General features: G+C 40.5%; 1 protein-coding gene across 1 annotated transcript in view; it reads left to right on the top strand.

The window, feature by feature from the left end:
* The first annotated feature begins 1,302 nt into the window (after positions 1–1,302).
* The window catches only part of IGFBPL1 (insulin like growth factor binding protein like 1), a 39,839-nt gene continuing 18,047 nt past the window's right edge, over positions 1,303–23,094 (top strand). The window contains exon 1 of the mRNA XM_039344843.1: positions 1,303–1,887. Coding sequence (XP_039200777.1) covers positions 1,452–1,887 — 436 coding nt within the window. The 5' untranslated portion in view covers positions 1,303–1,451. The remainder of the gene's footprint in view (positions 1,888–23,094) is intronic.

Raw genomic sequence — 23,094 nt, 5'->3', positions numbered from 1 at the left:
GAGTAGCACAGAAGAGTGAAGTTCTCACCTTTTAGGACTAAGGCAAAAACTGTCAGATGGTTTGTGTGAGAATTTGGCACATAGTTAAAACGGAAAAGAGCATATTTTAATCCTGAACACTAACTCCAAATTGACCTGAATAAACCAAGACCAGGTTATGCTCAATAACTAAGCTAATTACTTGAAGCTAATTATTCGGATGCTGCTTCTACTTTCTTCTGCAAGTCAAGGTAGTTATCTTCACTAGCAATACTGATCCCAAATTTTTATTTTTATTTTTTTGTCCTTTGAGTCAGTTTTTTGTTTTGTTTTGTTTCACTCTTGGCCATTTTTTTTTCTTTCCATGAGGCTCAGTTCACAAAGAAGCAGACTAACAAACCAACCAGATCTGATGCTTAATACTGTACTTTGTAAACTGGAGCAGTGACTCAGTCCCTCTAAATTGCACTCTGAGCTTGTCAGTTTTGCAATTTTGGGTGGAAAATGTGTCAGTTTCACCTTTTCTCAGTCAACAGGACACATGAAAACACACCTATATGCAAATAAGCAGAAAGCATTTGATGGCTGCAACAAACATTTCTGGGGTCGACTGGAGTGGCTTCTTGCTTTTTTTTCTAACCGAGGCAACCAGAGTTGGCAACCTGACCAAACACAGGGCTCCTTTTGCTCAGCATACAGATAGTTCTCGACTTACAACAGTTTGTTTAGTGACTGTTGGAAGTTACAACAGCACTGGAAAAAGTGACTTATGACTGTTTTCCACACTTCCAACTGTTGCAGCATCCCCATGATTAAAGTTCAGACGCTTAGCAACCGACTCATATTTCTGACGGTTGCACTATCCCGGGGGTCTTGTGATCCCCTTTTGCGACCTGCTGACAAGCAAAGACAATAGGGAAGCCAGATTCATGTAACAACCAGGTTACTAATTTCACAACTGCAACGGTTCACTTAACGACTGTGGCCAGAAAAGTCGTAAAACGGGGCAAACCCACATACATGTCTCGCTGAGCAACATAAATTTCGCGGCCGTTAAGTCGAGGTCTGTCTCTATTTAGTTTTCTTTCAAAACCCCAAAGGGCGCTTCTTCTGAAGTTAGCTGTGTACTTCCACTTCAATGCACCTGTTTGAAAAGGAAGAGGATTCAGACGTTCTCGAATCCTCGAGTTCTTTCGCACCATAGCATCCCGCGAGCTGCACCCTTACTCCCCTCTCTCAGTTTCCCGTCTAGCCATTCACCCCAAGAGCCCCGGGCCTCCGTTCCGCCTAGCGGCACAAGAAGTTCGGCGCTAGACCAGCTTCTCCACGTGGGTTCGGCCGGGCGCCTAGAGGGCAGGGGGCGTGGTCGTCTAGGCGGCTTTCTCGTCGCTCTTCCGCCGCGGTCCCCTCAGACGGTTGCTTCAGCGCCAGTCGTCGCAGCCGCCTTCCCTGCTCCCCTCGGATCTCGCAGCATGACCGCCAGAGGCTGGGCTCCGTGGCTATCGCTGGCTCTCTGCTGGGCTCTAGCGTCGACCGGTTCGGCGTGCGCTCCGTGCCAGCCGGAGCTCTGCGCTCTTGTGCAATGCGCCGTGCCGGAGCTGACCGCGCGGGACGAGTGCGGCTGCTGCGAGCGTTGCCTCAGCGCGGAGGGGGAACGCTGTGGCGGGACGCGGGGCGCTCGCTGCGGCCTGGGGTTGGTGTGCGTGAGCCAGCGCCAGGCAGGAGCAGCGCCCGAAGCCGACGCCGAAGAGGGAACCGGGCATTGCGTCTGCAAGGAGGACGGCGCCGTCTGCGGCTCCGACGGCCGGTCCTACAGTAGCGTCTGCGCTCTGCACCTGCACAGCTGGCGCGCGCTCCTCGACGGCCGAGAGCGCGTCCGGAAGGCCCACGACGGCGAGTGCAAACTTGGTGAGCCGCGCGGCGCGAGGGGGAAGCCGAGAGTGCTGCTGCGGGGAGCGGCCGGCACGTAACACCCTGACTTTCTTTCTCTCGTTCCTGACTGCCCCAAACTTTCGAAATATTGAACTCTTGACGTTTTAATCAGAGAGAAATACAGGTCAATCTAAATAGGAACAAAGACTTGTTCTTTATATAACCCCTCTCTCTCCCTCCCCCTCCCTCTCTCTCTCTCTCTCACACACACAGAGAGAGAGAGAGAGAGAGAGAGAGAGAGAGAGAGCGAGCAATCAAGGCGAGAGAGAGAGAGAGAGAGAGAGCAAGCAATCAAGGCGAGAGAGAGAGAGAGAGAGAGAGAGAGAGAGAGAGAGCAATCAAGGCAAAAACGCGCTAGAACATGTGCAAAGATTTCTGCAACAACCACAGCCTGGGGCACTATTTTTAAAACTTTATTATTGTATCTATTAAGACTTTTGGCAGTTTGCAGTAGCTTGCAGCTGTTAGTGTAGCTCTTGAGTGTGTGTATAGATAAGCACAGACATAATTACACCGTTTCATTCAGGTAAAGCAACAGTATACAAAAACAATAAATAAACTACAATATGGGGGGGAAAAAACAAGGGAATTCTAAATATAGGTCATTGTACTTCTCAGGAACTGTCTAGCTCTAGCCTGACAACTGTTCTTACTTCCATCTTGTTCATATATTGCCTTCGGTTCCTTGCATCTTTCCCCAGACTAAATATATGATCTGTTCAAAGGGGTAGCATCCAGTCTGCTTAGGGAAGCAAATATCAGTTCAAGTGGGGGAATTTAGAATTTGGACTATTAAATGTTCCATGAACATGAACCTCGTATGGCTGTCGGTACTCCAACAATCTGAATGTAGGCACACACTTGTAATCCTGGCTCCTTGGTTTCATGCAGTTACTCATAATTTAGTTAAATTAAGTCATGTTCTGGGTTCAAAAAGCATGGGTTATGCTTCCACAACAGGTTCGGCCACATTCCCCAGACACTACCGTCACACTAGCTCAGAAGTCACCTTCTTATGCCACTACAACATCTAGGCGCAAACTTTTCCTAACAACTTTCCATAAACACAGCCAGGTTGGGTATTACAGAAAGAGTGTTCCATTCGCGCAAATTAAGCAGTCTGGGATTTTATGTGGCCCGTTGGGCTTGGATTAAGAAGATCTAGATCCACCTCCCCTCCCACCTCTAAAGATCAGTAGATGGCCCTCAGCCAACTGATTCTCTTTCCGCTTAACTCGCATGTTTGTCACAAAATTAAAAAGGTGGGAAAGGAAGAAGGGAGACTCATCATGTGTAGTGAGCATGGAGACAGATGGAAGAACTGCTACCAAGGTCGGACAAGTGGGGTTTGAACTCAGGAGAGGAAACTAATTTGAGAAAACATCTCAAATTCACAGGAAGGTTAAAGTGAGACAGTGGGGAGAACATTTAGATACTTGAAAGATACTGTTCCAATAATATTAGTTTCAGACTTACATGGCATTGAATTCTTTGTCTAGTCTATCTTACAGAGCTGACACATGTGCTATTCCAACATGCGTAATAAATAATGGTTTAAATGGGGCTACCGTTGCCTATTATTGTATTATTACGTGCATCTTTTCAGCTGTCTATTTAGATGGTAATAAAAGTACGGGCAAAGGAGAAAGGGACACATTTCTCTGTTAGTAGGTACTTCATTATATCTTAACCCAGGGGCACTAATTTACACACATATAATCAGTGGGGTAATATTTAATGGCCCCCTTTGGGAACCAGGCTGTGCATAACAGCTGCTTCTGTTTCTATTGGTAATCAGAATTGTTCCTTTTAATTTGGTGTGTGTGTGTGTGTGTGTGTGTGTGTGTGTGTGTGTGTGTAGATATAGATGGAGATATATAAGCACTACATTCATAAACTACATTTCTTTTTTAGATTTATTTGTGCAGTGTAGCACATTACTATTTTAGAAATAAGTGTCCTTATTTCAAATCTCTATGGTGTGGCTAGAAATGCCCAACCACCTTTTGGATATTCCCCTATATTATTTAATGTAATGCTGCCCGTACTGGAGGGTTGAAGCCCTGGATAGGTGTTAATAAAGTCACTGTATTCATGATTTGTAGCACTTTCTTTATAAACAAAAGCCTAGTTTTTCCCCACCCACCCCCCTGAACTTCATTCAGTCTTGCTTAAGACAGGACTGGGAGAAGTGGGAATCTTAACTTGAGAAAGGACTCTTTCAAAAGGGCCTGTGTCTCCTATAAGCTGCTTTCTCCCAAGGGTCAGCCAGCTTTATAATGTTCTGACTACTGTGTCAGGAAAAAAAAATGACAGATCTCTTTTTGTATCACCAGCAGTGCTTTTCATACCCTGTAATCCTCTTGCTGACTCAACCAGTCTGAGATTAGTTTGAAATCTGCTCATTTCACTGCCACTTATGGTTATAGGTTACACCATTTCCACGAGTTTTGTATATACTTTTCTGTGGATGAGCAAATTTCAGAATCCCCTTTGATTTTAAAGGCAATTCAGGAAGGAAGGAAGGAAGGAAGGAAGGAAGGAAGGAAGGAAGGAAGGAAGGAAGGAAGGAAAAATCAAAATAATTCAAACAGAAATCAGCAATAATCACAGAAGTCCAAAATATAAAAAAATATTTAAGTAATGGAGGCTGGGGTGGAGTACCAGAATGTTTTTTTCCTATAATGTTTTTATGCTAATTTTGTTTTGCCTTTTTTTCAAACTTAACAACATCTGTTTATAACGTATTTTCATTTCAACCTTTGCTCTAATCTAGTGTAAATTTATTTTATGTATGTATATGCATTCTTATCCCTTTCCTTTGTTTCTGCTTTTTTGTTTGCTTTACCTAATTCATATAAAAATAAAACCAGGAGAGGGGAGAATGAAATGTTCTTCCAATTGTAGCTTAGGTAAAAGAACTACCAAGTAGTCTTACTTATTTATCCAATAAATAGGAAGATTAAGCAAAGAGTGATGTTCCTGTGAGAAACAAAAGAAGTGGGGAGTGAAATCCTGAAGAAAAGAGAATGGGAAAAATTCTTTTCATTTGTTTCCTGAGTCTGCTTTGGAGTGGAAGGTGAATTTGACCCTCGCTTTCCTATTTAAATGCAGTGTAAAAGTAGTTGTGTGTGGTGATGATGAAGATGATGACGATGACGACAACAACAACAACAACAACAACAACAATAATAATAATAATAATAATAATAATAATAATAATAATAATAATGTTGGAAGGGACCTTGGAGGTGATCAAGTCCAACCCCCTGCTCAGGCAGGTAACCCTATACCATTTCAGACAAATGGCTGTCCAGTCTCTTCTTAAAAACTTCCAGTGCTGGAACATTCACCGCTTCTGGAGGCAGGTTGTTCCACTGGTTAATTGTTCTGTCCGGAAGTTTCTCCTTAGTTCTAGGTTGCTTCTCTCCTTGATTAGTTTCCACCTGTTGCTTCTTATCCTGCCTTCAGGCACTTTGGAGAATAGCTTGACTCCCTCTTCTTTGTGGCAGCCCCTGAGATATTGGAACACTGCTATCATGTCCCCCCTCGTCCTTCTCTTCATTAAACTAGACATACCCAGTTCCAGCAACCGTTCCTTATATGTTTTAGCCTCCAGTCCCCTAATCATCTTTGTTGCTCATCTGTACTCTTTCTAAGAATCTCAACATCTTTTTTACATTGTGGTGACCAAAACTGGATGCAATATTCTAAGTGTGGCCTTACCAAGGCATTGTAAAGTGATATTAATACTTCATGTGATCTTGATTCTATCCCTCTGTTAATGCAGCCTAGCACAGTGTTGGCTTTTTTGGCAGCTGCAGCAACTGCTGGCTCCTATTTAAGTGATTGTCCATTAGGACTCCGAGGTCCCTCTCACAGTTACTACTATTGAGCAAGGTACCCCCTATACTAAACCTGTACATTTGGTTTTTCTTGCCTAAATGTAGAACCTTGCTTTTTTCACCATTGAATTTCATTTTGTTAGATAGCGCCCAGTGTTCAAGTCTGTCCAGATCCTCCTGTATCCTAAGCCTGTCTTCTGGAGTGTTGGCTATTCCTGCCAGCTAGGTGTCGTCTGCAAATTTGATGATTTCCCCATCTATCCCCTTGTCCAAATCGTTGATGAAGATGTTGAAGAGCCCTGGGCCCAGAACAGAGTCCTGGGGCACCCCACTACACACTTCCCTCCATGTAGATGCGGTTCCATTGAAGACCACATGCTGAGTATGGCCGGTCAGCCAGCTACGGATCCATCTGGTGGTGATGCTGTCTAACCCACATTTTTCTATCTTATCAAGTAGTAGGTTGTGATCTACTTTGTCAAATGCCTTACTGAAGTCCTGTACAATGTTTTTTTTTTTTAGATATATCTAAGCATAAGCACTTGAGAGTTGTGACCTTAGCATGCTTGAAATGATGTCCTTGAAATCTCTCCCAGTCCTCCTAAAGATTAGAGTTGGATTTTCTTCTAGTAACTTGGAGTGTTATGGCTGTCAAAAAGCATCACTGTTCATATGGCATTTACATAACCCTTCTGGGATTTACAGTTCCTATTCTGAGTTCATTTAAACTCAGAATATTTTTAAGATATTCACTCCAAACTGGCTTCTTTCTTCCTTCTAGTATCCTAAGAGCCAATATCTATTTGGGAGGGGGGCTATGAAAATCTATAAGGTGTTAATACAGAAGTTTGGAGAATCAGGAGGCTTGTTTGTGAGAGGCACCCAGAAACACACACTAACACAGAGATGGTTTTATTGTCCCAAATAGCCTGATGACTCTAGATCAGTGGTTCTCAACCTGTGGGTCGGGACCCCATTTGGGGTCAAACGACCATTTCATGGGGGTCGCCAAACCACGCTGTCTGCCATTTTTTTCCCTTTTCCCTAGCTGTCCTACTTCCTCTTATTGGTGGCCAAACCCACTTGGGGGTCACCACAACATGGGGAATTGTATTATGGGGTCACGGCATTAAAAAGGTTGAGAACCACTGCTCTAGATCTGTTAGAATTACAACTCTCATCAATTGCTCATTGAAGAATATTGTAGCTTTACACACCTGGAAAGATCACCGGATGACATAGAATCTATAGATTAGACTATAACATTGAAGAAAAGAAATAAGTTTACAAAGATACATTTTAGAAAAATGAATGACAACTTGAAACAATTCTAATTAACAATTTAGTGCACTGCTTCCCAAAATGTTTTGTTCATTACTCAAAGCTGCTTATCAGAAAGTCTTACTGAACTATGACCAGTCCTAAGTCCTTTTCTTTAGAGTCCTTTAACATTGCTGAATGAATGATTATAACTTCAAGATATTATTGTATTATAAAAACAATATCATTGAATATTATCTTTTTGTCATTTCAAAAAATTACCATTGCTAATTTCTTTGATTTTCATCTTATTGTTAGAATCTTAGTTTTTTTTGGGGGGGAATTTAAATATATTTTAGTGCATGTGGCAATCTTCGTGTCAATTTAAATGTCCCTGTTGTGATGGATTTGTATGTCATTACCCAAAGAAAACATTTTTACCCAATTTGAGGTAATTTACTCAGGTTTGGGATTTAATAGGCTTTTCTTTCTTTTGTGTATGTATTTCAGATTTCTTGTTCCCATGAGTATTTTCAAAGCTTTTTTATTATTATTCTGAGAACATATAAATGTCAAAAATCTTACTGTTCAAGCTTTTTCCTCATGCTCAGTTCATCTTAGAAACTGACATGGTGTGAAATGAACATATAATATGTAACATAGGTTTCACATGTTATACGTTACATAGGTCTTTACAAGAATAAGACAAGCAGTGGAATTGTGCCCTACTGATTTATTAGCTTCTTGATGACGCATAGGTTTTTTTTCCTCATTATAACTATTTCTATAATGCCACAGACACCAGCGCATGGCATGATTACCAGTCTCTCTTTTGAAATCCTAAGAACTAGTCTAGTGAAGATGAGCCTCAGTTTATTTATTTATTTATATCAGGGGTCTTCAAACTTGGCCCTTTTATGACTTGTGGACTTCAACTCGCAGAATTCCTCAGCCAGCGTGCCTGGCTGAGGAATTCTGCGAGTTGAAGTCCACAAGTCATAAAAGGGCTAAGTTTGAAGACCCCTGATTTATATCTACTAAAGGAGCCCAGCTATATTTACATTCTGATGGTAACCGTGGCTAGTAATAGGATATTCAGTGTCTAAAGTACAAAAATAGAGAAGCGGAAATTATAAAGGGAAGATGTCAGCATCTATGCAGAGCTAAAACTGAATGATGAAATGATAACTCACTGTAGAATTCAGCAAGCGAGTACATGGATTGGGAAATAAGTTTTGTTTCAAATCCCAAAAAAACAAATTACCTAGTTTTTCTGAATGATTCCAAATGGTGGTTTGAAAGGAAACCTGGAGCATTACAGGTAGTCCTCGACTTATGGCCTCAATTGAGTCCAACATTTCTGTTGATACGTGAGACATTTAAGTGAGTTTTGCCCCATTTTACAACCTTTCTTGCTGCAGTTGTTAAGTGAATCGCCACAGTTGTTAAATTAGTCACATGGTTGTTAAGTGAATCTGGCTTCACCGTTGATTTTGCTTTTCAGAAAGTCGCAAAAGGGGATCGCTGCAACCGTCATAAATATGAGACAGTTGCCAAGCATCTGAATTTTGATCATGGGACCATGGGAACCCTGCAACAGTTGTAAGTGTGAAAAATGGTCATAAGTCCCATTTTTCAGTGATGAAACGTCAAATAGACACTAAAAGAACTGTCGTAAGTTGAGGACCACCTGTAGTTATTCCAACTTCTAGGCCAGTGATGGCGAACCTTTTAGAGACTGAGTGCCCAAACTGCAACCCAAAACCCACTTATGCATCGTCGAGTGCCGGGTGGGTGTGGCCCATTGGCTGGGTGTTGCTAATTGGGTGGGCATGGCCAATTGGGTGGGCGTGACTGCGGTGGTAATGGCAGACTGGGTGGGACTAAAAAATTAAATCAATCAATTCCAACTTTGCAAGATCTTTTTTTCCCCGCGAGGTTGAAATTGACTGATTGAATCTTTTTTTTCTTTTTTTTTTTCTTTTTTTTTTTTTTTTTACACATGGTGGCAGAGGCCTAAAGTGAAAAGGTTTTATAAAACCCAGCTAAAGGCCTACGACTGGGGCGATGGCACGTGTGCCCACAGAGAAGGCTCTGAGTGCTGCCTCTGGCACCCATGCCATAGGTTCACCACCACTGTTCTAGGCTGCATTAACAGAGGGATAGAATGAAGATCATGGGAGCTTTATAAAGCCTTAGTAAGAGGTAGAGACTCTGGAAAGAGTGCAGAAAAGAGCAAGAAAGAGCAGTATTCCAATATTTGACGGCTGCTACAAAGAGGAGGGCGGTCAATCTATTCTCCAAAGCACCTGAAGGCAGGACAAGAAGCAGTGGATGGAAACTAATCAAGGAGAGAAACAACCTGGAACTAAAGAGAAATTTCATAAAGGTAAGAAAAACCATGGAAACTCTTGCCTTCAGAAGCTGTTGGTGCTTCATCACTGAAGGCTTTTAACAAGAGACCGGACAGCCACTTGTCTGGAATGGTATAGGGTCTCCTGATTGAGTAGGGGGTTGGACTAGAAGACCTCCAAGGTCCCTTCCAATTCTGTTATCGTTATTTTCCATTTCCTTTCCCTAGCTATTGCCCTATCTTAGTACAGTGTATTCCAAGGTCCCCTCCCATTGATTTCTCCAGTGACTTCGCTCTCTTCCATCATCTGTCACCAAGGAAATCTCTTACCCATAAGTTTTTTCCCAGTTGTATCTCTTCCACCCCTCCCCCCCCCAAAAAAGAGAATTCTCCAGGAAACAACCTCATTTTGGTCTGCATCTGGGGGGAAAAAGACTTTGTTCTGCATTGAGACCACACCCATCTCATTTGGGCACAAAATCCTCCTAACCAATTACTCAGTGCATGGAATGATTTTGCAAGTAACTATCGTATATCTGTGCTATTTTGCCTGAAATCCAGAGACGATCATTTTTGGCTTAACCAAGTATGTTCTTTGGAATCATCACATTGACCAAGGAGAAAGTATAAGGAGGATAAATCCTATGTGTCAAGTAACTGAAAATAGTCATCTACAAGCAGGGTTAGACATTCTCTGAAATCCAAGATGGCATCAGAAATATTTAATGAAACAGAGTGTGTAAATTTACTATGCTCTAGGACAGGGATAGGCAACCTTGGCTCTTTTATGACTCATGGACTTCAACTCCCAGAATTCCTGAGCCAGCATGAAGTCCACAAGTCATAAAAGAGCCAAGGTTGCCTACCCCTGCTCTAGGATGTAAAGTGCTCCCGTAACTATTACTAGAGAGAAGGGAAAAGCTGAATGAGATGATGCCACATAATTTTTTTCTAACTAAAATGTATCTACAGAGGATGGGGAAGACATAAGAAGACTGGGTTCAATGGCAATGAACAGAGTATTTTCCAGGAGAATTTCATGCAAAGTTATATTTGATTGTCTTAGCTGAACATGAAGACTTTCAGGTGTTTATTCCAAATATTATTATTATGATTCATCGCTTAGTCAGCCAGATGTTCAGACTGGATTTGGCATTTCTGTCCATCTCTCAAGTCCTTTCCAAGGACCTGGGATAGGCAGATGCTGATGTTAGACGGGGTTAAAGATATTGTTGCAGGATGTAAGATTATTATTATTTATTAAATTTATTTGCCACCTATCTCGCTGTGAAGCTAGTCAAAGTGGCTTACAACAGTAAAAGCAGAAAAAAGTGTAAACATAACAATAACAAAACAGTGAAACAATGAAATAAACAAATAATGAAAGTAATAACAGATTAAAAGATAGGCGGTGGAGTGGGGGGAGCAGAGAATGCAGAGGGGGACGTGGGGTTTGCTATCAATCTAGTACAGTGATGGTGAACCTTTTAGAGACCGAGTGCCCAAACTGCAACCCAAAACCCACTTATGTATTGCCGGGTGCCAGGTGGGCGTGGCCCACTGGGTGGGCGTGGATGTCATGGCAGACTGAGTGGGTGTGGCCAAGGTGGGTGTGGTCACCTAGATGTTGCTTGTGGGGAGGGAGCCTGTGGGGGCCTGGCAGGGTTGGGAGAGATCCAAGGGGTCTCTGGCAGGTGGGGCAATGGGCAGGAGGCTCGTCCTGTGGGTGAGGCAAGGCAAGGCAGGGCGGGGGTGCCATTGTCATAGGGCAAGGCAAGGCTGGAGCGCCTGCTGCCTGACAACATCGGTCCCCACATACAGAGGCCAAGGGGGCTGACAGTGTCTGTCAGCAGCCACAGCCTGCCGGCCCCTCAACCAGCGCACTCTGGGGCTCCGCAGCCCACGGCCAGCAGTTCAGAGAAGCCGCCTCTGAGCTGGACGGTCAGCCGACAGCTGAGGAGGCAATGCAGTGGGTTATACCTGGGAAAAGGAGAGCATGCGAGGCCAGGAGGGATGGGACGGGGGGGGGAAGGTAAACCAGCTGTGCTGGGATGCATCCAGCCATGTGGGACCTCAGGAAGTAAGCGGGCGGTTGGTTGAAGAGGGATAGTTGCCATCTCCTGGGCATGGCACGCATGCCCACAGAGAGGGCTCTGAGTGCCACCTCTGGCACACGTGCCATAGGTTCGCCACCACTGATCTAGTAGCTACCTCCAGGGTGGTACTTTCCCAAAATATCAGAAAGCATCTATCAAAATTCTCCAGCAAATGCTCTGTAATTATTTGTAAAGTTTGTAAGGCTTTTGTTACTATAGTTGTACCTGTTTTTCTTTTCGACCATCTTTGTGGGGGAAGGCAGTTCTTGCTAGCAATCCAGTAAAAAAAGCTTTTTTAAAAAAGAGAAAGGGAGATGCCTGACAACCCTTCAATAAAGGAATCAAAGGTTTGTCTGGATTAATCTTACAGGGACTGCTTTTGGTCCCAGGTGCATTGTCTCGCTTTTGAAATTGTTGGTTCTCATGCTTTCTACTCTGTCCTGGCTTTGTCGTCTGCATTTGCCTGAAAAACTGAAGCTTCTGTAAGCAGATTTAATAATGACCTAATGAGCAGAAACACATCAGAAGCCCGTCAAAGAAACAAGAACCCTTTTGAAGTGATGGGACTTTTCCAAAATCTTTGTACACATGCCATTCCAGCCAATCAGTTCTTGAACTGCAGAGTTATATCCCATAAAAGCATTCCTGTGAACTTATTTTTCTTTAACATGCCTTTGAGTGGGGGGAATTAATAGGTTATATTAAGTTTAAAATATACTACTTCTTGCTGGAAGACAACATGACTAAATTCACACATTGGGCCAAGCAATATCATGATTTACTTGGTTTTGTCTCAAAACCTGTGAATTGTAAACATGCTTTATGGCTTAAAACATTGTGTAAATGGAGGATATAAGTTCACGCAATATGATGAAAGAAAAGTCTCCTTCAGTCAAGCTCGGCTGAATGCAATGCTTCAACCTAGTCCTGCAGTGGCGAACCTAAGGCACGCATGCCACAGGCGGCACACAGAGCCCTCTCTGTGGGCACGCGTGCCGTCGCCCCAGTCCTAGGCCTTCAGCTGGGTTTTATAAAACCTTTTCACTTTAAGCCTCCATCACCGTGTGCAAAAAAAAAAAGGTTCAATCAATCAATTTCAACTTCTCGTGGGAAAAAAAAAGATCTTGCAAAGTTGGAATTGATTGATTGAACTTTTCAGTCCCACCCAGTCTGCCATTACCACCAGAGCCACGCCCACCCAATGGGCCATGCCCACCTGGCATCCGACGATACGTAAGTGGGTTTTGATTGCAGTTTGGGCACTCGGTCTCTAAAAGGTTCGCCATTACTGACCTGGTCTAACCCATCACCAGTGTTCAAACAAGATTCGCTTGCCTAGTCCTGTTGGTTTTTTGTACATGGAAGGAGATGGAGTGTCATCTTGTCAGTCACAAATTTCATTGGTGACATTTCTTTTTTATAATTGCCATTCATCCAATTGAAAATATATTAATTTGCTTGACTTTTTTTTAATCTTGCATTATTCTCGGGTAATGTTTCAAAGGTGTATTCCGATTGGGAACAGAACATACGTTTCTTTTTTCCTTTTTAATTAAAGTAAAAAAGTAGATTTTGTTGAGAAAATGAAAGTAGGCAGAAAGGAAGGAGGTAAACAGTGCACCGAAAGTTTTCATAATCAAACTTTTTGAAACTAACCATGAAATTTGTTATTGTTATGTAAATTAGGAAATTTCAATTACTATAATTATTATTAATATCATGTAAATTGCAGCATAAGAATGATGAAGTATGATCTGATTTAATACATGTCTGAGGTATCTGACTTAAGAAATACTAAAATGAAGAAACTTTTTAATCATGAATTTTCTTAATACACTGCTAAAAATTACAAGGCAAAATAAATCATTTTCTCACCCAAAATTAATTCAGGAGCAGCTCTAGGTGTCAGAAATTGAAAATACATATATATAAATTTTGTTTGAGAACTTTAGGGGTTTTACAAGGCTGTGTAAAATTACTGAATTTTTGATTATTGGATTACTATTGAAAAATTGTTGAATTATTGGATTGAGCCAACCAAGTTTAATGCTTCTGTGAATGATGAATATTTTTAACTTCATCTTTGTAAACCTTTAATATAAATTAAAACATGGTAGTCCTTAAAAACTGATTCTTTTTTTATGTACGGCAAGTTACCAAGCAATTATAAAATCTTGAATTGACTTCAGAGCATCAGTGCATTTGACGCTCAGCAAGTTGCATTCAGAAATGTCTTTTTAAAGTAAGATCTCACCCTTAAATAGCAAAGCTCATCAGCATTTATTTTTCCACTGTTGAAATCAGGGAGAAATCTGCTAATAGTTCTGCATTTGCAGTATAGAGAGTTCCTTCCATAGTCTTAAAAAAAGATCTGAACTTTTTTTTTTAAGCAATTCAGCTGGATACAGTTTGCCAAACACTTTATATTTTATTTATATAAAGGAATAATTTATGTAGAGCATTATGATTCTCGGTTTATTTTGAAAGTTCTACATACTGTGAAGTATTACTCCATCTGCCGCAATGCGAAGTCCCCACTAATCTTGTGCATCCCAGTTTTGCTTGAGGAACAGAGAGAATGGCAATTGCTGGATCAGCAAGACAACAATAGGACTAAGAGAAAAATTTGGCTTTCCAAAGGCTTCAACAGTGTCCATCAGAGCTGTGCCAATAAGGAAGTGCTGAGACAAGCTGTTCAATGAGACTACAAGTAGTCCTCGACTTACAACAATTCATTTAGTGACTGTTTGAAGTTACAACGGCACTAAAAAAACTGACTTATGACTTTTTTTTCCTCACAACCATTGCAGTATGGTCATGTGATCAAAATTCAGATGCTTGATAAACTAATAAAAATAAGAGTTTAAAAAAAATCATACGCTTGGCAACGGACTCGTATTTATGACGGTTACAGTGTCCTTGGGTCATGTGATCACCTTTTACAAATTAAGTAGGGAAGCCAGATTCACTTAACAACTGTGTTACTAATTTAACAACTGCAGTGATTCACTTAACAACTGTGGCAAGAAAGGTCCTAAAATGGGGCAAAATTCACTTAACATACTACGTCTTGGTTAGCAACAGAAATTTTGGACTCAGTTGTGGTCATAATTTGAGGATTGCCTATATAAGAAGTCAGGGACAAGAAAACAGCCTGATTCCCAACTACTAGGTTAGACTTTCTCTAATCTGTTTTTCTTTCTATCTTGTATAACTCTATTGGGCTGTATTGCTTCCTCCTTAGAGATACAATTTTTAGTGTGAAGCTGCCTCTTTCATGTGCCCTTATCTCTTTTCTTTTCTCTCTCCTTCTGAAATTTTTCCTTTTCTGGCTTACATACTCCCTGCTTCAAACTGTCTCTGCACAATTTGAGCTACCCTCTCCCTCACTTCTTTCTGTTTTTCTCTGTTGCCTCTGTGCTCACTAGCCATTCAACTACTAGAGTAGTTCTTTCTCTCATGTCTCCATTAATTGCTCATTCATTGCTAGATATTGAAAAATGAAACTTCTCTGTGTTTGGTCGCCCTAACAGTATGGCGTCCGTCTGCCCACCAGGATCCTGTTATTTCATAAGTTCTGGATTGTAGAAGGAACTCTGTCAATATTCTTGTTCCTGTCCCTTCTCACATTTCATGCCAGTACATCCTGCACTATTAGAAGTGCTGCAGGGATTTGACTCTCTCTGTTGTTCCTATTTACCCTAAACGCAAAGGGACTGAGACTTCAGGCTGAATGTGACAGCCCAGAGTCTGACTAGAAATTGCTATCCAAGGAGAGGTTTCAATCTGTGATGGAGCAATTATTTAATACATGAAGAACATTTATTGACACTGTTCTATAATAATGTGCAGAGTGATGGAAAATCATTCACAATAATATGAAAAAGTAGACTCAAAAATTTTACTGAGACAAAATGTTATACACACACATACACATCTCGAAAAGGTACAATTTGGAAGGACGAGGGAAAAAAACTTTAAGAAATTATAAAATGGATATCAGCTTGACATTACATCATACCAACAGTATCTCATAGAATAGAATAGAATAGAATAGAATAGAATAGAATAGAATAGAATAGAATAGAATAGAATAGAATAGAATAATTCTTTATTGGCCAAGTGTGATTGAACACACAAGGAATTTGTCTCCGGTGCATAAGCTCTCAGTGTACATACAAGCAACAGGTGATAACACATGATCATCATCATCATAAAAATATTCATCCATAAATCATAAGATACAACACTTAGTGATAGTCATAGGATACTAAAGAAGCAAACAACATAAATCATACTAAGATACTAAATAAAACAATATACATCGTAAGATACAAACAAGTTATAGTCATAAGAAGATAAGGAAATAGGTAATAGGAAAGATAAAAAGAATAATAGTAATATAACCTGACAGTATTGCAGGAATTAGTTGTTTAGCAGAGTGACAGCATGGAAAAAAACTGTCCATGTATCTAGTTTTGGCCAGCAATGCCCTAAAGCGCTGTCTTGAGGGAAGTTGAAACAGTTTATGTCCAGGATGTGAGGAGTTTGTAGATATTTTCTCAGCCATCTTTCTTGCTCGTGAAACATACAGGTCCTCAATGGAAGGCAGGCTGGTAGCAATTGTTTTTTCTGTAGTTGTAACTATCCGTTGAAGTCTGTGTCTGTCTTGTTTGGCTGCAATGCCAAACCAGACAGTTAATAGAGGTGCAAATGACAGACTCAACAATTTCTTTATAGAATTGTATCATCAGCAACTTGGGCAGTCTGAGCTTTCTGAGTTGGCACAGGAAGAACAATCTTTGTTGTGCTTTTTTGATGACAGTTTTGACAGTAGGTGTCCACTTTAAGTTTTAAGGTATTATAGAACCTAGAAACTCTCTCCTGTTGATACTGTGTTATCCCATATTGTAAGAGTTGGTAGAATAGGAGGGTTTCTCATAAAATCTACTATCATTTCTACAGCCTTGAGTTGTTCAGTTCAAAATTGTTCTGGCTACACCACAATGTCCAACCTCCCGTCTATATGCAGATTTCATATTTGTCGTTTCAAATGAGACCAATCACTGTTGTATCATCTACAAACTTCATTACTTTAGCAGAGGGATCCTTCAAGATGCATCCGTGGGTATAGAGAGAGAAGTGGAGAGAGGGGCCCCTGTGCTAATTGTACAGGTATCTCATGTGATTTTTGCCTAGATTCACTTCTATGCAAATGAAATCAAATGTATTCTGTATCCAGGCTGCGTTCATTTCTTTTTTCCAACCTTGCCTATATTTTAGAGGGCAAAGGCCAAGTCTAGCCTTTGGACAGGAGAAAAAGGGTTCTTCCCAGGCTACATTATCCAAAGAGTTGTTGCCCATTTCAAGGGGAGATGCTAATGAACACTGTGCCTACACAATGCTGCTGCCCATAACAGTGAAAAACAGACTGGGCTACAACACCTGATTGTGCTTATCTGTGCCAGGGACACTATTATTTGTGTCTTAGTGTAGACTAAATACTATTTTATTCAGGAGCGACAAATAAGAGGAGGGTCAAGGGGAAGATGAAAAGTGCAAGAGCATGATGTCAGGCTAAACTGTAGTGGGGGACAGGTCCTCCCTTTGTTGCTTATAAAGTTGGCAAAATATTGTTACAATATTTTCTGTAATGAACAGGCAACCTACAGCCTAGGACTCCATGTAGCTCCTCATTTTTTTTTTGCAGCTGTGAAAATCTTATCCAATTGCACCACAATTAATTGCAACGTTTCTAAAAAATGGCTGGCAGTTTTCCATCCTTTCCCAACCAAAAAGAAGAAGAAAAGAAAAAAATAGCACATCTAATGAACAACGCATGCAGGCTTGGTTTTTATCACTGCTAGTGTGGTTCCTGCCTGCCAAATATTACTTATTCCAGCTGTGGATAATGGTGTAGTAAATGTCTTTTTACTCTGTAACTGTAACTGTCTGAAATTGGCTGCGACTCTAGGAAGATGTTTTGCACAGAACATTCAGGGATGTTAGCCATAAGAACACACTGATTATTGTTACTGTTTGTCCAATGATTCACTGAAAAACAAGAGCCAAAAGAATAGACTATACCTGCAGATGTCACTCTGATTAAGGAGAGAGGGTGATATCAGAGCTGAGTTCAAAGAATCATTCACCTATCCTTGAAATGAGTGACAGTTTTCATACCTAGCTATGCTAATTATCACTCTTTCTGTTCACCAAATGCCAATTAGCCAGGTACCAGCATGCTGAGGTCAGAAATGCTAACAAAAGCTCTGCAATTTCTGCTTCCAGTGTTTTTGTTGAAAGCCAAGACGTTTGCAATGAATTAGTCATCATACTACGAGTATCTGCTGTTTAAATAAATGTGTTTGTATACAGTTTGCATACAAATACTCATAATTCAAATGATCCAGTTCAATCCATGAAAGCCTTCACTATACAGCAATGGCAAGCCTCTAGATTTCTAGAGAAATTGTAGAGAAATTTCTAGAAAAATTGTAAAGCTTCTGTACCAGAGGCAAATTCCTTGTGTGTCTAATCACACTTGGCAAATAAAGCTACTGTATCTCTCTATCATATCGCATTGCATCGCATCCTATCCTATACCCTACCCTACCCTACCCTACCATACCATACTAATTTTGTTGTCAGGCTTCTCTAATAATAGTTTTCCAAGGATCCAAAAGCTCAGATAAAGAGACTTTTTGTAGAAAAACTATGAATCAAATCAGGTAGGAAATAATTCTAGCAACTGCTGTATATCAAAGATGGATAGTTTCTGTTTAATTTGTTGATAATAACATTCCTGTCCACATTCTTATGTTTGTTTCTCACACCCATGGAATAGAAACTGCTGGAAGTCACTCTCTTTGAGGTAGGAGGAATTGCTTTCATTTGTTTCTGGATTTTATCATCATACCTTCTGATGTGAACTTATAGCATCTCTCACCATTGGCCAGGCTGACAGCAGATTGTGACAATTCTAGTTTGAAAAGCATCATAGCCTTAATAGGAGAAGCAGAATGGTCCAGAAGAAGACCTTTATTTACTATTGGGAAAAACATGTCACAGAACTTTGAAAGTCTGTTAATTAAGAAAATTACTTGCCACATAATCTTGACATGTAACCTGTTGCGGGCATCTATATAATATTTGATTGTTTGATGATTGTTGCTGGGTTGGGGGTTAGAAGTTTATTGGGCTTGGTGTTTGGTGTTTTACTTCTTAAACCCCCTGGAGTCACCATGAATCATGTTGATTTTCTTAATAAATAAATACAGTATATGCATGCATGCATGAATGAATGGTTTAAAATTATGATTACCGTGAAGGTAGATAAGGTGATTCTGGTAGTATTTGGAGGAAGGAGCATAAGGATAAGGTAACTAGCCAAAAGAAGTTTAGAGAAGTTTGGAAAACATAATTAATCTGTATTTTCTCAACACATATAGGGGTCCAAAGACAGGAGGCTAACTAAGTAAAAATGGGAAAGAAGTAGATGTCTTTTAGATCTGACTGTAAACTTTGAGAGACAAACTTTTTGAAGAAGTAAGCTCTGTTTTTTTCTAGAAATCAGAGGTAGGACAGTGGATTTAAGTACAAGTTGGAATGCAAAGTGTTTCCACTTATAAAAGAGCAACCAGATCTCTCTATATATGTAAATAAAATAAATAACAACTAAACTTTTTCTAACAGGACTGAAATCTAAAAACAAGTGTTAGCTTCTAGAGATTTCTCAACATGTTGGTGCAAAATTGTTCATCTCTTAGAGTGAGAGAGCACAATCCTTCATTTGTAGTAACTCCCTTTGGCATTAACTAATTCTCACATAATTTCACAGGAACAGCTATTTTTGCAAAGAAGCAAATTTTTGCATGGAAACAAAATTTTGTTCATACGCATCAGACTTATTCATGCCTTGATGGTAAATTTCATTACCATCTGACCAGATTATAATCACGAAAATTCTAGAAGGTGCAGAAATGTATAGACTAACGTTAGAGATTAAAGAGAAGGAAGACGCGGTATATTTTAAAACATGAGAAAAATTTTATCAATGGTTAACAATATGATCTAGCGAGAAGGGAATGTGAAATTTAATAGGCTGAATAATATTTACTAATTAACTATTACTCTCATGATTATTGTTACTTTTGGTGATTATAATTGTTTAGTATTATATTAATTACTGCTACTTAATATTTGTACCCAGACGATAGTCTGCTTGCTAAAGCGTTGAATGATTGTACCTACCCTAACCCTACTCCTCAACCCTACCCAATACCCATATCGACCCCATCCCTTCCTTATCCTTATTAAATCTAATAAAATATATTTAAAAAAGACTTATTCATGCCTTGTTTTCAAAACTAGGGAAAAAATAATATTGCTTCACTATGTTCTAGTAGTTAATGCAGCCAGATGAATTAGACAATGTCTGTATTTACACATTACATTAAACCAGGATTTTGTTGCTCTTTTAGGCAGGGTTCATTAAATGGACTCAGTAAGTAGCTGTGCACCTAGCCAATTTTGTCTGGGCTAAGAAGAATGGGGTTAATTAGTATTTGGATGGGTGAGTACCAAGGAGTATCAGGTTTGTAGACCTGATGGTTTAAAAACATCCAGGAGAAAATAGCAACGCCAATACTATGTGGATGGCGGTGGAGGTGGTATTCTATGTATTTGTACGAGTCCATCTGAAAGCAGGAATCTCACCTGAGCAATGATGAGGCAGGTTTTATAAAAAAACAGATACTATATAGATAGCCAAGCCTAATGTTTACCTGACTACATCCTGCAGAAGAAAAATCAAAAGGCATATGCTCTGCTAGTGTGCCTAGGGGAAAAAAGCAGAAGGAAGTGACCTCAGATTAGTAATCTCAATTTAGACAGGAGCTTGCAGAGCAATTACCAGAAAGGGCGTGCAAAATAAACATTTAACATATATCCCACTGCATTTTTGTGTTCAGTAGATGACGAAGACTTAAAGAATCAGTGCCATTGGATATGGATCCCCTTCTCAATGTCTTCAGTGTCAATTCACACTGTTGTTGATAAACAGTGTTTCAGTTTAGTGGGTCTCTCTTCTTGAGCACCTAACATATAGTGGTGCTTGGTGCCTGTTTTTTTTTTTTTTTTGGGTTGTTTTTGTCGTGGATGTAACATTCTTCATTTGAGGGAGTTGAATGCTTCCTTGCTCGTCTTCACACAGAAGAGTTGGTTTTGGTTCTCCTATCCAAAAGTGTTTGTGCTATAGATACATACTCTGTTTTGAGGGACAATATAATATAATATAATAATAAAGTTGGAAGGGACCTTGGAGATCATCGAGTCCAACCCCCTGCTCGGGCAGGAAACCCTATACCATTTTGGACAAATGGCTGTCCAGTCTTTTCTTAAAAACTTCCAATATTGGAGCATTCACCACTTCTGGAGGCAGGTTGTTCCACTGGTTAATTGTTCTCACTGTCAGGAAGTTTCTCCTTAGTTCTAGGTTGCTCTTTGCTTACTTGATCCCACCATCTCAATATCAGTGCAACAGTTTCAGTCTGCCCAGTCTTCTGCCGAACCAGTTTGATATTGCTGTGACACCTATTGCCGGCAATGGGAAAAAAGGCGCGATATGTCGCGTCATGTCACATGGCATTGCGAGTTTGACACCCCTGGTATAGGGTTTCCTGCCTGAGCAGGAGGTTGGACTAGAAGACCTCTAAGGTCCCTTCCAACTCTCTTATTCTGTTAAAATGCCTAAAAAGCTTGTCATCCTATGCAGGTTAAAAGGTGACAAAATAATCTTTCCTCCAATAGAATTTTGAAAAAATGAGTGCGGCAAAAAAAGTACGCCTCTCCTGAATTTGTACATCCAAATAATGATGCAAAACTCAGGAGGCAGACTCTGGCTGTAGAGGGAGATAGCAACAGCAGGGAAAGAGCATCCAAGGGTTTACCAATAAGAACTCATTTTTTCCAATCCAGTCCTTCCAGTGCCATTTGGAAGTCAAGGGGGATGCTGAGATTTTGTTTTCCACAAATTTGTAAAATTTTCCTATGCAATAGAATTGCCATATGGTCATGTACTTTAGGCTCCTTAGCAATAGTCATATTTAGGGGCTATGGCCAGAGGTTATCTTGATTCTCTTTCAGTGGATCCTTCCTGGCAAAATCCTCCTTAGAGACAGCTTTGTTTTTGTTTCTTGGTTCTATTAATTCAGTGGTTCTCAACCTGTGGGTCAGGACCCCATTTGGGATCGAACGACCATTTCACGGGGGTCGCCAAACAACGCAGTCTGCCATTTTTTTCCCCTTTTCCTTAGCTGTGCTACTCCCTTTTATTCTATTGGCTTTTGAAAGCCAATAGAATAGACTCTCTTGAATAGAGTCTAATTCTATTGGCTTTCAAAAGCCAATAGGAATTGTCCAGGCTGTCTCTGCCCTGCTGAGCCCGCCAAAAGTCCCATTCTGCAAACGGTGCTGCACCAGTTGAGTAGTCCTCGACTTACAACCTGTTGAGTAGTCCTCGACTTATGACCGGTTGGGGGGGTCACAGCATTAAAAAGGTTGAGAACCACTGTATTAATTAGTAATAGAACCTGAACTCATCTCCCCTTTTTCCAATACCTCAACTTATGGCCACAATTGGGACCAGATGGCTAAACCAGATGATTATTAAATGAGTCAATTTTATGACTTTTTTGCCACGGTCGTTAAGCAAATCACTGCAGTTGTTAAGTGAATCACACGGTCATTAAACAAATCTGGCTTCCCCTACTGACTTTGCTTGTCGGAAGTTGGTTGGGAAGGTTACAAATGACAATCACATGATCCTGGAAGCCATGGTAAATGCTGCCGATTGTCAAGCACCTGGAATTTGGTCACGTGACTAGGGGAATGCTGCAACGGTCGTACGTATGAGGACCAAATATAAGTCATTTTTTTCAGTGCCATTGTAATGCCAAATGGTCACTAAGCAAATAGTTGTAAGTCAAAGACCGCTTGTATTCACAAATCTTTCTAGATCTGCTTTAAGGACTTTATTGTCCTTTGGCCTTGGTTTAAGTGCATATATTGATATATTCACAGGTGAGAAATTAGTACATTATAGGGAAAATGAGAAATCTTAATCTGTACTGAATAACACCAGTGGACAGAAAAATATGGTGAGTGGGTAACTGTATATTTTTGTTGTCATCTTCTAGTTATCCAGAGTTTTATAGCCTAGCTATGAAAAGCTTAAACTTTTGAGGCCTTTTTACACCTAGCTGCTGACTCATCAATTCCACATAAGGGATGTTCAATGACTGTGACTGCTACACAGCCATCAGAGACCACTTCTGAACTGAAGCTGTGTTTGACCTATGTTGTTTTGTTGAACTCAGACAACAAATTTAAGGAGATTTTGCAACTCACGTGTGGATCTTTAAAAAGAAATTGCTTTCAGTTAGGTTCTCTGATTGAAAAATTGGCATCTCACTTAAAAGCCATTACTCTGCTAGTGATTTATAACAACTTCTAATCTCCCCAGACTGTTTACAGCCACTCTTCCTTCATCCATTGTAGCCCAGACAAAATTGATAGGAGTTTTGTCTCCCCCCTCCCACCATACTTCAGGAGGGACCAGCATGCTGCA

This window comes from Crotalus tigris, unplaced genomic scaffold, assembly GCF_016545835.1.
Source record: "Crotalus tigris isolate CLP2741 ecotype Arizona unplaced genomic scaffold, ASM1654583v1 scf7180000017939.2460400, whole genome shotgun sequence".
Classification (NCBI taxonomy): Eukaryota; Metazoa; Chordata; class Lepidosauria; order Squamata; family Viperidae; genus Crotalus; species Crotalus tigris.
This window is presented reverse-complemented; position numbering and strand designations above follow the sequence as displayed.